The 14,164-nt window shown below is 39.2% G+C and overlaps 1 protein-coding gene across 1 annotated transcript in view; it reads left to right on the top strand.

The window, feature by feature from the left end:
- The first annotated feature begins 701 nt into the window (after positions 1 to 701).
- The window catches only part of RAD21 (RAD21 cohesin complex component), a 24,114-nt gene continuing 10,651 nt past the window's right edge, over positions 702 to 14,164 (top strand). Inside the window, exons 1-7 of the mRNA XM_015816802.1 lie at positions 702 to 788; positions 6,664 to 6,830; positions 9,129 to 9,258; positions 9,706 to 9,805; positions 10,143 to 10,249; positions 12,350 to 12,550; positions 13,643 to 13,768. Of these exons, the coding sequence (XP_015672288.1) occupies positions 6,687 to 6,830; positions 9,129 to 9,258; positions 9,706 to 9,805; positions 10,143 to 10,249; positions 12,350 to 12,550; positions 13,643 to 13,768 (808 nt within the window). The 5' untranslated portion in view covers positions 702 to 788; positions 6,664 to 6,686. The remainder of the gene's footprint in view (positions 789 to 6,663; positions 6,831 to 9,128; positions 9,259 to 9,705; positions 9,806 to 10,142; positions 10,250 to 12,349; positions 12,551 to 13,642; positions 13,769 to 14,164) is intronic.

The raw sequence follows: 14,164 nt of genomic DNA, 5'->3' as shown, positions 1-14,164 counted from the left end.
TTGAAGTTTATTAAAATAACAAAAGACTCAACTTTTTAATCCACAAGTAAAATCGCAATCCTGCGCAAATATGTCCAAAATAATTTCATTCAATTTATTGCACTTATTGGCTGGGTTGCTTTGTTAGCCTAGTGCCAACCTGCATGACCCGTAAATAAATATTTGTTTAATGCAAACTATTTTTCTAATGCAAAATCCGTGCTATTTTTCTTGTTTCCAGGAAATACTGAATAAAGTAGCAGCCAAAAAATATCCTATATTTGCAAATATAGGATCCACAAATTCCTGCACCCCCCCCCCCCGGCCAAGCGAGCAGAAACTTCGCAGGACCCAAAACCTGTACTCTCTCCCGCTCGCGTGCCGCTTTATGAGAGCCCCTCCCATGACTGATGGCCTTTGCTCCATCCTCAGCCAATCCCTGCCGAAAGCATCTCCTCCTCCTTCCCATTGGTTAGCGTCAATTCTGCGACTGGTGCGTGCCGCGTTCGCCCTGTGCGTGGCTTCCTCCCCGCCCACCTTCGAGCCGGAGAACGTGCACGCCCGAACGTTGGCGCAGGCGCACTGTGGCCCATCGCCCCCCCCCCCTCTTCCTTTTTTTTTAAACGGTAAACATCCTGCCGAATTTTGAACGGCTGGTTTGGGCGGCAGGAAGAGGAGCGGCCGCCATCTTGTTTGTTTGAGTGGCCCAGGCAGGGGGGGTGGGGGAATCCGCGGGTGGCGGTAGCGGCCTAGGCGGTTCTCCGCGGCGCTTGGAGCCCAATTCCTCAGGCAGCTACGCAGGACTAGAGGTGAGAGCTGGAAGGGGGCGGGAAGAGAGAGCAGGTGCGGCCGGAACAAGACTAGGCCTTGACCTGGGTCTAACTGTCCCCCCTCTGGGCTCCCGCTCACTGCGAAAGGCGGAGGGAGGAACGACTCATTAACGGCTTTTGACCGGAGCTGGGAGGCAGGTCCCCGGCTTCAGGGCTGGGCTTTTCCTTGCCCTTCTTCGATGGTTTTTAAGCCTCTCGGTTCCGGGACCTCGCCTGGTCGTTGCCGTTTTCGAAATTAAGCGGTGGTTGAGAAGGACTGCTCTGTCCCTCGCTTTAACTCTTCCTCCAAAGGAAGCCGGAATGAACCTTCCCCCCCCCCAAAAAAAAGAGAGAAATAGGGCTGTAGTTTGAAGAGACTCTCTTGAATCCTCCCCCAATCATTCTTTTGCCCCAGGAAAATCCCTGGTTTCCCCGCGATTACAGACTTAAAGCGAGCAAGCGAGAGGCTGGGAATCATCGGGAGCCTTCCCGGCTCATGCTGTGGCGATTATTTCCATGTGAATCACCTCGGGATCCTGCGGGAAAGCTCTGGGGTTGTGTGTTAGGTGGCAAGACGAAATTGGCCTGTCTGGTGTTGGGTGATTTCCCCGTGTTTCAGTAGGAGACTTTCTTCCCCCTTGTAAAAAGATTGGCTCCGGCTTTGACGGGTATAGAGAGCATTAAAGGAGGGGAGAGCTAAAGACTCCTTTGACTAGATTTTTGGTTTTGGCTGCTGCTTGGGAAATTGAAATATTCGGGCCTGGCTTTTAGTAGCCTAGAAAACTGAGCCTTGAAGCCTAGTTTCTTAAGGATTTGATTGGCGTGGAGAGAAGAGACTGTCAGAAAGCCTCAGGGTGTAGCGGAGTCGTGTAAAGTTGGGATCTTATGTCACGTTGCATTTGGAAAAGTTGAGCAAAATCGCTCCGTGGTTTTGTAGACATTAGGAATGAAAGTAGTATAAATAGACTGGTAAAGGACCAATTTTACAGGGAGTTAATGGCTGAGGAAGTATAAAAGGTACGAACGGCTGCAGTGGAGACAGGCATTCAACAAGACAGTTATGGCCCTAGAAAAAGAAAGCCCCTTTGCCATTGCCAAATAAAAATGTGCATGCTTTAGTATAGAGAATAGGATGATTTCCCCCCCCATCCCCCAAATCATTAAGAGACATTTAATGAGTCAATATGATACATTGATTAAGGTGCTGGATTTGCATTGAGGAAGCCAAGGTTCCACTCCATCCACACCTATGAGAATTTTATGAGCCTAGTTGTTTTTGTTTAGTCACATCCCCAGGCAAGGTGATTGCTTTTAGAAGATTAAAAAAAGAGGAGAAAATTCTGTTTACTGGCTTGAGTTTCTGGACAGAAGGCAAGATACAAATAAATGAAGTGAGGTACTCTTTATTACCTGTTTGCTTAGCCTTAGGCTTTTGAAGTCATCTTGCTTTGTAAGAACAGATGTAGATCTTTAGCACAAGCATAGTGCTTATCTAGGGACTTCTGAGCCCAGTATCACACATAGTATTCCAAAGAAAATTAATATGTTCAGCCTTCCTGAACTCCTTTAAACAACCTCGTGGGATTCAGCATGTTTTAATTTTGGAGAGAATAATTAGAAAAAAATCCAGACCATCTGTTTGAATACATCTAGGCAGGCTCAGCTTTCTTTTTTGTCTATGTATTCTATCTTATGTAGAATACAAGTAGAATAACTAGAAGCCATCCTTTTAAGAAACAATTTCTTTGCCCAGTGAAATACAGTGCTCTATTTGCTTTAGTTCTGCCAACGAATTCAGGGATTAAATTCATTTCAGTAATTTGTTGGAATTATAAAAGTATAGTCCAGTATTCATCACTACTGCCCATGTATAAATGAGATACCTTTTCAGGTAACAATGGCTAAATTCTATCTGTTCATGCCTCTGAAATCAATATATCAGATGCTGTAGAGACCACAATGGTGTCTTATCAAAAACTAGAGGTTTTCACTTGTACCGTCAATTGTCAAACTTGTAAGACATTTGCCTAGCATGTTACCATCTTACTAGGATTCATCATCAATTTAAACTTTGTACAGGTACTCCTTGACTTATAACGGTTCATTTAGTGCTCTTCAAAGTTACAACATCACTGAAAAAAGTGACTTATGACCGTTTTTCACACTTATGACCATCACAGCATCCCCATAATCACATAATCAAAATTCAGATGCTTGGTAATTGACTCATATTTATGTCAATTCCTGGGGTCATGTGATTATTTTTTACGACCTTCTGAAAAGCAAAGTCAGTGGGGAAACCAGTTTCACTTAACCGTGTTACTAACCATGTTTACCATCTGCAATGATTCCCTTAATAACTATGGCAAGAAAAGTCATAAAATGGGGCAAAACAAACTTTTACTTAGCAACATAAATGTTGGGCTCAATTGTTGTAAGTTGAGGACTACCTGTATTGCCTCTCCTTATTCCATAACAGATAAGTAGAGGTGAGTGACATCTCTCTCGCTCTCTTTTATGTCATTTTATATCTCTGCTCAACATTTTGAGCTTGAAACAGTTATGTTTAAAACACTTTCAAAATGATCAAAGGCCTATCATCACAAAACAACAGTTCTGAGATGCTTTATATACTATTCCTGGATACCATTGAGCCTGCTTGATGCTGTAAGAGCAATGCCCATGGGAACTGCCTTCAGCTCACATGGAAATTGAACAATTATCATAATAAATGTTAATCCGGTATCAAATAGTTAATACTGTTTTGATTTGTTAATATTATACTGTATGAACAAGGTAGAATTAATACACAGAATCCAGTGAGAAGGTGATGTCAATGGAAGACTGATGAGGAAGAAAGTGGGATTAAAAAAAATAATTGAGTAAGGTCAAAGAGGAAAGTAATCCTAAAACAATTTGGTGGGGTATTCACTATAATACTAAAGAGGGAATGGGGAGAGAGTGGTTGTTGCATTGGCCATGTTGGATGAATGGAATCAGTGCCTCACTGAAGGTCCAAACTGAGTGGCAATGTGGTTCCATTTCTGTCTCATATTTAGTAAGAAATATACTGTGAAGTTGAACGGAAGTGGCAGGAAAGAGATTGTCTGCCAGAGTTTCATGTCTTGGAAGCCATAGTGGGGGAGGGAGAATTTCTGGAGAGGTGTAGCAAAGTAGAAAGTGCAATGATGTGAAATGAATGAACTATGTAACCCTAACACAGGGTGGGACACATGTTGCAAGTACACTTTAGATCTGGTTTTTGCCTTGAAGCAGGTGAGAGAGAATTGGTTTGTCAGGGACATTTTAATCTTCCTTGTGAGTATGAAATTGATCTGTGCCAACAATCTTCCCAGGGAAGATGCACCAATTACAATGAGGGGAAAAAAGTATTTGATCCCCTGCTGATTTTGTACGTTTGTCCACTGACAAAGAAATGATCAGATTATAATTTTAATGGTAGGTTTATTTTTACGGTAAGAGACAGAATCACAACAAAAAAATCCAGAAAAACGCATTTCAGAAAAGTTATAAATTGATTTGCATTTTAATGAGTGAAATAAGTGTGTGATCCCTTCCCAAAACATGACTTAGTATTGGTGGCAAAACCCTTATTGGCAATCACAGAGGTCAGACGTTTCTTGTAGCTGGCCATCAGGTTTGCACACATCTCAGGAGGGATTTTGTCTCAATCCTCTTTGCAGATCCTCTCCAAGTCATTAAAGTTTCAAGGCTGACATTTGATAGCTCGAACCTTCAGCTCCTTCCACAGATTTTCTATGGGATTAATGTTTGGAGACAAGCTAGACCACTCCAGGACCTTAATGTGCTTCTTCTTGAGACACTCCTTTGTTGCCTTGCCCATGTGTTTTTGGTCATTGTCATGCTGGAATATTCATCCACAACCCATTTTCAATGCCCTGGCTGAGGGAAGGAGGTTCTCACCCAAGATTTGACAGTACATGGCCCATCCATCGTCCTTTTGATGCGGTGAAGTTGTCCTGTCCCCTTAGCAGAGGTGGTGTTCTTGGGGTTGCAGGCAGCAATTCTCCTCCTCCAAACATGGCGAGTTGAGTTGATGCCAAAGAGCTCAATTTTGGTCTCATCTGACCACAACACTTTCACCCAATTCTCCTCTGAATCATTCAGATGTTCATTGGCAAACTTCAGATGGGCCTGTACATGTGCTTACTTGAGCAGGGGGATCTTGCGGGTGCTGCAGGATTACAGTCCTTCACGGCATAGTGTGTTACCAATTGTTTTCTTAGTGATTATGGTCCCAGCTGCCTTGAGATCATTGACAAGATCCTCCCGTGTAGTTCTGGGCTGATTCCTCACCATTCTCATGATCATTGAAACTCCACGAGGTGAGATCTTGCATGGAGCCCCAGACCGAGAGAGATTGACAGTTATTTTGTGTTTTTTCCATTTGTGAATAATCGCACCAACTGTTGTCACCTTCTCATCAAACTGGTTGGCGATAGTCTTGTAGCCCATTCCAGCCTTGTGTAGGTCTACAGTCTTGTCCCTGACATCCTTGGACAGGTCTTTGGTCTTGGCCATGGTTGAGAGTTTGGAATCCGATTGATTGCTTCTGTGGACAGATGTCTTTTATACAAGTAACAAACTGAGATTAGGAGCACTCCCTTTAAGAGAGTGCTCCTAATCTCAGCTTGTTACCTATATAAAAGACACCTAAGACCTAGAAATCTTGCTGAATGATAGGGGATCAAATATTTATTTCACTCATTAAAATGCAAATCAATTTATAACTTTCTGGATTTTTTGGTTGTTATTCTATCTCTTACTGTTAAAATAAACCTACAATTAGAATTATAGACTGACCATTTCTTTGTCAGTGGACAAATGTACAAAATCAGCAGGGGACCAAATACTTTTTTCCCTCACTGTAACTGATGGATCCTCTGATGCTCGGACAGTTTCTCAGAGATGTGGAGGACAATTTCATCAGATACCTAGTCAACCTTTGCAATATAGAGGAACAAGTATAACAGATAGGATTGCTTCCAATCCCAAGGGGTTCTTGTATATTGAAAAGGTCTGATAGATGAAGCAGATGAAGAGATGGCTATAGCAATGTTGGCAGAAGATGAGTGAGAAGATGATAGGACAAGGCTATAAACTCAGATTCAGTTAGGAGATGTGGACATTCTACTATGGTGTTTGAAGGTTATTAGAGGATAGGTGGGGGAGAAACAAGCACAGAAACAAGGTGAAGTGGCTGTTCTTTGACAAACATAACCAATCTTGTTTCTCAATAGGATTGTGCTCTTTCACAAAGAACAAAAGAGCAGGTGGAAAACATAGGAAGGGGCACACTGATGATAGTCGAACTCTTGTTATCTATCAAATGGACAATTATAATGGATAGTATGTTCATATGGAGTGGGCACAAAAGTGGACATTATTTTTAGTGATTCCCTTTGTATGATCAGAGTAGTTCTCTTAATATGTTCTAAGGACTTTGGGGGATAAAGGGGGTCATGAAGCCTTTGAGTTATTTTTGTATCCAGATTTGGTGGCTTCTATCCCTCTGGCCAAGTGGCTGGCAGCCTAGTTGAGAAGAATATGACTAAGTGTGGATGAGTATATGTGTGTGTGTGAATGGGAGAGAAAGAGCAAAAGGTTTGCTGTTATTTTAGATTCACTGGGTTTCCATGTGTTCTAAAGAACAGTTTGTGCCTCAGTGTTTACTTGAAAATGATTTGAGTATGGCTGTTTGCCAGGCTTGTGAGTGAGTGGCCATAAGCCAAACCTGAGCATGTATTTAATACCTACCTATATTATGTATGAAATATTTTGCTGGAATTACTGTACGCCTATGACATATTTAATGTACCTTTTTTTTTGGCAGGTTCTGCATAGAGCGTTGGCACAATGTTTTATGCTCACTTTGTCCTGAGCAAAAGAGGGCCGCTAGCTAAAATATGGCTGGCGGCCCATTGGGACAAAAAGCTAACCAAAGCCCACGTGTTTGAATGCAATTTGGAAAGTAGCGTAGAGAGCATCATCTCACCTAAGGTATTTTTATGATTATATTTTGTGGTATATGGGAAATTGGTATAAAAGCATACGTTCATCCAAATGTATTACTGAATTATTTTGTTAGTATTATCAATATATAATCTAGAGTTTAGTTTGGAATTTTCAACAGATGGATATATCTGAGTGTTTGGACTAAGATATGAATGAGAGAGCTTATTCCTGTTTATCTCCTTCCTGCATTGAGAAATTACATTGCAGCTAAATGAGTACCATTTAGTTACCATGGTTCGTTGTTGTATGTCCTCCCATGCAGAATTTAACAAACATACTTAAAGCAAGACACACTGGGACTTGGTTCTCTTTTAATTTTTATCACTGCTTTAAAAAAATGTTTTACATTTAGAATTCTGAGAATACAGCTCCATATTGTATCACATATGGTGTTAACAATTTGCACTAAATAAAGCATGATCTAGAATAGTAGAAACTGACTTTCTTTAATAACAGTTATTATAAGTCTTCTCATTATTTTCTAAAGTTTTCAGTAAAGGCTGAATATATAAAGCTTATTTTTTTTTTAGACTGGGCTAAAATTAATAATCAGCAAGAAAAAGAGACCATCCATTCTCCCCTCCCACACACAAAAGTTTCTTAACTTTTTCTTTGATGCAGTTTTGTTTAACTTTATTTTTCTGTGAAGTATATCACCAGTACTCATTTATTTCCATGGGTTAAAAGTTCCTGAAACAGCCAATAAATTTGCATAATTATTATATAAAAAATGCTTGCCAAAGATCACCAACAACATGGTGAATGCAGTCTCTGTGCTATATGGCCAGGCTTGAATCTTCACTGAAAGAGGTCCACTTCCACATTCCTTCAGAGCAGTAAACCAACTATCTTCTCAATAACATTTTATATCTCTGCTCTTTCAGGAAGGGTGTTCTCTGGGTCTTTCTATCAAACAATGTCATTTTTGTGGATCTCTGTTAGTGTTTTGAAAGGTTCTGAAAACCTGACTGTTTCGCCAGACATTTAGGCCAGAAGGTTAATTGAGCTCTGCTAATAATGTGGGGATTATTGTTTTAACCAGACTTACATCATCCTGCGGTATATACTGCCATGGTGGTTTTAATCTGTATGCTGCCCAGAGTCAAGTTATGAGATGGGCAGCTCTTTAAATAGTTTAAATAAATTTATGTGTAGAAGGCCGGTTTGGCATAGTGATTAAGGTGCTGACCTAGCAACCAAGAGACAGTTTTGGGTGTCCCTTGGACATGAAAGCCGGCTGGGTGATTCTGGGCCAGTCACTGTCTCTCACAGGTGTGTTGTGGGCAGAATAGGCAGGAATATTAACTATATTGGCTTCCTTATATTGTGAATGAAAAAGAAAGATAAAATAATATTGATAGATAATGAAGATGACAATTCAAATGACCATAAATAAGTTAAGTTTTAAGTGATTTCATAGTTTTGATAGTACAATATATTTGACATTGCAAAGTGCTCCTTATTTGATAAACTGAATGGCAATAAAAGAAATTACACATATTAATTTGAGACTTAAATAGATAGATAACCTTTATTGTCATTTTTACTGTGGGCACATTGGCACACATTAAAAATGAATTTTAGTTGCTCTCAAAGTGTACACATACATAACACACATTTAAACATGCTGCATACAACATATGTATAAACCTACACCCTTACTTATAAACGGGTCTTCAAACTTGGTCTTTTTATGACTTATGGACTTCAACTCCCAGGCACACTTGCTGAGGAATTCTGGGAGTTGAAGTCCACAAGTCATAAAAGGGCCAAGCTTGAAGACCCCTGCTTATAAATAACATATAAATATTAATTAGTGTCCATCTTGACTACATAATGGAAAGAGGACGCTTTAGAGCACAAGATTAAAACTGTATGGAAGAAAACTGTGACTGAATCTGGATGTTCTGCTTCAGATACCACGAAGCCTCTTCCCAGAAGGTAACAAGGAAAATAGGTCATGAAGAGGATGTGCAGTGTCCCAGACAAGCTTGCAGACCCTGCTCAAGCATCACTTATATGCTATGTCCTGGATGGAAGGGAGGGAACTGCCAATAATCTTTTCTGCCATCCTCCCCACTCTCCACTTACCATTCTCTGCACTGCTTTCTTGTCTGAAGCAGACAATAATGCCATATGACAGGATGCTCTCGATCGTCCCTCTGTAGAAAGTGGTAAGGACAGGGGAAGGAAGATGTACATAATAAAAGTAGGATATGAGGGTTTAAGGAATTGCCTTCCTATTTGTTTCTTAGTTACAATTAACTATAAATAATTTTTCAGGTGAAGATGGCTCTTCGAACTTCAGGACACCTTTTATTGGGAGTTGTTAGAATCTATCACAGGAAAGCTAAATACCTCCTTGCAGATTGTAATGAGGCATTCATTAAGATTAAGATGGCTTTCCGTCCAGGTATTTGATGCATATTTGTTTTTATACAACTGTTACTAGTTCATGAATGGTATAATTTTGTTTACTTTAGAGTACAATCTTTTAAATATAATAGAATATGTACCATGTGATTCCCCCCCTAGATTATTTAGTAACTTCTTAATGACTGTTGTAATATGATTGGACCTAACTGGGCCTTGACAATTATTTTGGAATAGTTGTACTTATATGGTTTTTTTGAATCCAGTTTGATATTGTCATGTAAAGTCAGGGTGTTCCATTTGTAATCTTTAAAATTAGTTTTATCACCAAGTACAGTCTAACTTCAGTATAATAACTGAATCCTATTCTATTTTATCGAATAGTTTATTGTCTGTGAAAATGTATGCTGCAGTTAATATGATCAGCAAGCGTGCCAAGATATTTTCTTTAAAAATGTCACCTTAAGAGCCTATGATGTTTTTTTAGGTGTGGTTGATTTGCCTGAGGAAAATAGAGAAGCTGCTTACAATGCTATCACTTTGCCTGAAGAATTTCATGATTTCGATCAACCATTGCCAGATTTAGAGTAAGCACTTATTTTCTTATTCTAAGATATTTATTGAGATATTTGTAGATATCTATGTCCCTATTATTGCTGTATTGGAGCAGAAAACAAACAGTGAAAGAATTTCCATTCTACTGGTTAGAAAAAAAGTTGTTTCTGCTCTTTTGAAAGATATGCTGTAATACTACACCTGTGGGATAAATAACATTTTGAGTTTTGTAATCTGTGTGGATTTTAAAATATTAAGCTGCATTTTTTTTTTCATTAATTTACTAAAGTGACTTTATTTAACTGAAGATTAATATACGGTTGTCTTCTGGAATGGTTTCTAATTAAAAATCTTTATGTCTTTTGAAAGTGATATTGATGTGGCTCAACAATTCAGCTTGAACCAAAGCAGAGTGGAAGAAATTACAATGCGAGAAGAAGTGGGAAACATCAGCATACTTCAGGAAAATGACTTTGGTAAAGCATGCATGTTTTAAATAGGATTTATGCTTAGTTTCTTGTATTTTCATAAAATCAGTTGATATAGATCAGTGGTGGCGAACCTATGGCACGCGTGCCAGAGGCGGCACTCAGAGCCCTCTCTGTGGGCACACGCACCGTCGCCACTAGCAGCTCGCGCAGGTCCATTAGGCTGCCACCGCTGCCCTGAGCAGCAGCTCTGCTGAGCACAAAGCAGGCAAAACGGCCAGCTAGCAAGCTCGAGTAGAGGTGTTAGAGCATCGAGGTGGCCATGCCTACCTGGCCACACCCACCCAGACTGCTGTAACCACTCTGGCCACACCCACCCAGTGGGCCACACACCCCACCCTCCCTGAGGGAACCACAATGCTGATGTGGCCCTGGCACTTTGCAATAAATAAGTGGGGTTTGGGTTGCGGTTTGGGCACTCGGTCTCTAAAAAGTTCGCCATCACTGATATAGATATTACAATGTATAAGTAAGTAGTCCTTGACTTATGACCAGTCGTTTAGCAATCGGTCAAAGTTACACAGACTTACCTGAGAGGTATGTACAGCCTGAATTTAAAGTTCCGATGATGGGGTTTGCATGGTCACATGACCATACTTCGGGTGCTTGGCAACTGGGCCCCATTTACGGCTATTTGCAGCATCCCACTTCACATGATCACATTTACTTCCAGCTTTCTGCAAAACTGGCCTATAGTAAACCATGGGTTTGCTTAATGACGGCAGTGGTTGCTTTACAATCTACGCAGAAAAGTTGTAAAAGCTTAATGACCAGCCTCCATTATGTTCGTAATGTAAGGACTACCTTACATTACAAATCAACATAATACATTGATATTTTAATAATCATAAATAAGCATAGCTTTTTTCCTCCTTAATTTGAGGAATGCTTACAAAGTGCTGAGGATCTTGAACAATTAAACTTCACAGTGAAAGTTCATTTAATGGCCTATTTCGGAGGAGAGGCATTGGTTATTCCTGAATGTCCATTTAATACAAAAAAATGACATTACAACAATTTATGACCTTTGAGTAATGACATCATTATGGATATGAGGCAAAACATGCCATTAGCATCAATATACTTCATTTGTGTAATGGTGTTGTTATGCAAATGTGCAAATCAATACAAATGTTGAGATTTGCATATTTATATATTATGTAAATAATGTTAAACTTCATATTTGTCATAAAGATAAAATTGCCTTGCAGACTTTATGATAGATAGACAGACAGACAGACAGAGACCATTTCACATGCTGGGGAATGCCCAAAAACTTTTACTCCCATCAGATTTGAAATCTGCTAACATGAGGATCTATTACGTTAAGGTTTAAGTGTTTATTCCAGCTAAAACTACATACAGTATTCATTTGATCAGTTTTTCTATTCACAAGTAATATTTGTATCTCTTACAGTCAATGTAATTGTATGAAAGTAATATATTTAAAGCATTCATTCTCCATTTTTAGTCTAAAATTTCTCAAAGCAAGAACATAGAATAATAAAAAGCAGTGGCCAGGGGGGTCTTGTTAGTGTGTTCAGTGATCCATCTCTTGTTTTTAAAACAATTCATATACTGCCTCACCAAGCATGGATAATTTTCATTATTCTGCATCTATTTTAAGGAGTTAATGGTCAATGAGCCTACTGTAGAACCTCTGCAATAAGGTTTAATCAGAATCTAAAGTGATAAATTCACAATGTTGCAATCTTTTTATGTAAACAAAAACTTGCACATCTTCCAAATATGCATATATATTCTAATGACAATACCAGTGGTTCTGAGACGCACAGGTTGGAGAAACAAAATGCAGTGTCAAAGAATATGAATACTTTATTAATCTTGGGAAAATAATTTTATAAGACTACTACATTAGTGAAACAACTGGAACAAAGAATATATATGAAACATGAGTAATAACAAAACGAACTGAAGAAGATAGTATCTTACATGATGAATGTTGCAGTTCATAAAAAAATATTCTGCATACTAACTAAAAATTAGAGCAACTTAGTGTTGTAATTTGAAATAATGTAGGATAGGTAATTGAAGATACCTGTCTCTTTTCCCCCCTTAATTTTAAAGGAGACTTTGGCATGGATGATCGTGAAATGATGAGAGAAGGTAGTGCTTTTCCAGATGACATGCTGGTAAGCTCTAGTACTTCAAACCTTCTGCTGGAGCCAGAGCAGAGCACCAGTCATCTTAATGAGAAATCTAATCACTTGGAATATGAAGACCAGTACAAGGATGATTTTGGAGAGGGAAATGATGGTGGAATCCTGGGTATGTCATCAATTTGTATCTTGCCATAAAGCACCTCTTCCAAGGTCACAGTTAATTTGAACCTTTGTTAAGCAAACAGATGTAGGTCGACGTTAGCCATCGACTGCCTATAGAATAAGGGTAGTATGAATGTAGTAAAAGAGTTCTAACTGAAGATGTAAGATTTTTTTCTCTCTCATGGGACAACATAGATAGCTTTTTACATCTATAACCATAAAGGCAACTATGAAAAATGGGACTGTTGAAACTGCTGTCATAAGTTGTCATATCACAGGACATTATACTTTATGACAGGGTCACTTTAGCAAAGGAGTTCACAGTCCCGAATTCTCATTAATAAGTGAGAACTATGTAAGGAGAAAGACTGTCCCCTTATTTTTATGTCTCCCCGACCTTCCCTGGTTTTCATATAAGATAGGCAGGGACATGCTCTTTTACAGCCATTTAAACTTCTTTCAATATTAATTTCTCATAACAGAACGCATACTAACACTACCTGTTTATCGCCATTTGTATGTGTAAATGTTTATCTTTCATTGTAAAACAAAAAAAAATCACCTATGCTCTTTCATACGTATTCATTCTTCTGCAATGAATATGTATGAAAATATTTTTGCTTAAGCTACGTATTTCAAACAAATAGACCCTTTTCTAAATAGAACCATCAAGGAAGAAACCACATTGCCATCAAAACTGGTAAAACAAGCTATTATGTATAAACAGGTGGCAAACTCCACACTCACTTTGCCCTAATGTTATCTAGTTATATAATGTACTGTCTACAAATAAGCTTAGTGAGCACCAAGAATTTCATAGTTATAGATATTCTGTTGAAAAAGTTCTGTATTTTAATGCCATGTAGTCTTACATTTTGATATAAGATTTATGTGTTTTCCGTTGAGACCGGTCTATCAGGGCAACCTGGTCTACCCCAAATATGGGATGGAGCATTCTGCTTCCGCTTTCGCCTTTCAGCCCTAATCTAGCCCGAAATAGCTATACTAGTCTCCCTTTAATTCTTTGTCAGTAAATTTAAATTTAACACACATGTAAGATTTATGCTTCTAACAACTGCTTGATTTGTTATTTCAGTTGACAAACTTCTCAGCAACACTGAAGAAGGAATATTTGATGACCCACCTGCACTTTCAGAAGTGGGAGTAATGATGCCGGAGCAACCTCCCCATGATGATATGGATGATGATGATAATGCCTCAAGTGAATATTTAAACAGTTGTATTTTGTTTTTGAAAATGCTCTGTAACTGATAGCATTTCATTTATTTATTTATTTATTTATTTATTGAATTTATATCCCGCCCTTCTCCTTGCGGACTCAGGGCGGCTGACAATCAATTTAAAAATACACCCAAAACAATTACAAAATTTAAAATTAGTTAAAAAGAAATATTTAAGTATTGTCTAATTAAAATATGATTAAAACCCCTCTAAAAATTACCCTAGGCCAGTCCCGCTTGTTGGAATAGCCATGTCTTAAGGGCGCGGCGGAAGGAAGGGAGATCAGGGATCACCCTGATCTCTGGGGGCAGCTCATTCCAGAGGGTGGGAGCTCCCACAGAGAAGGCCCTCCCCCTTGGGGTCGCCAGCCGGCACT

This window comes from Protobothrops mucrosquamatus, unplaced genomic scaffold (assembly GCF_001527695.2).
Source record: "Protobothrops mucrosquamatus isolate PMUCROS unplaced genomic scaffold, P.Mucros_1.0 scaffold501, whole genome shotgun sequence".
Taxonomy (NCBI): domain Eukaryota; kingdom Metazoa; phylum Chordata; class Lepidosauria; order Squamata; family Viperidae; genus Protobothrops; species Protobothrops mucrosquamatus.
The sequence above is the reverse complement of the archived record's forward strand: the minus strand, read 5'-3'. Positions and strand labels throughout refer to the sequence as shown.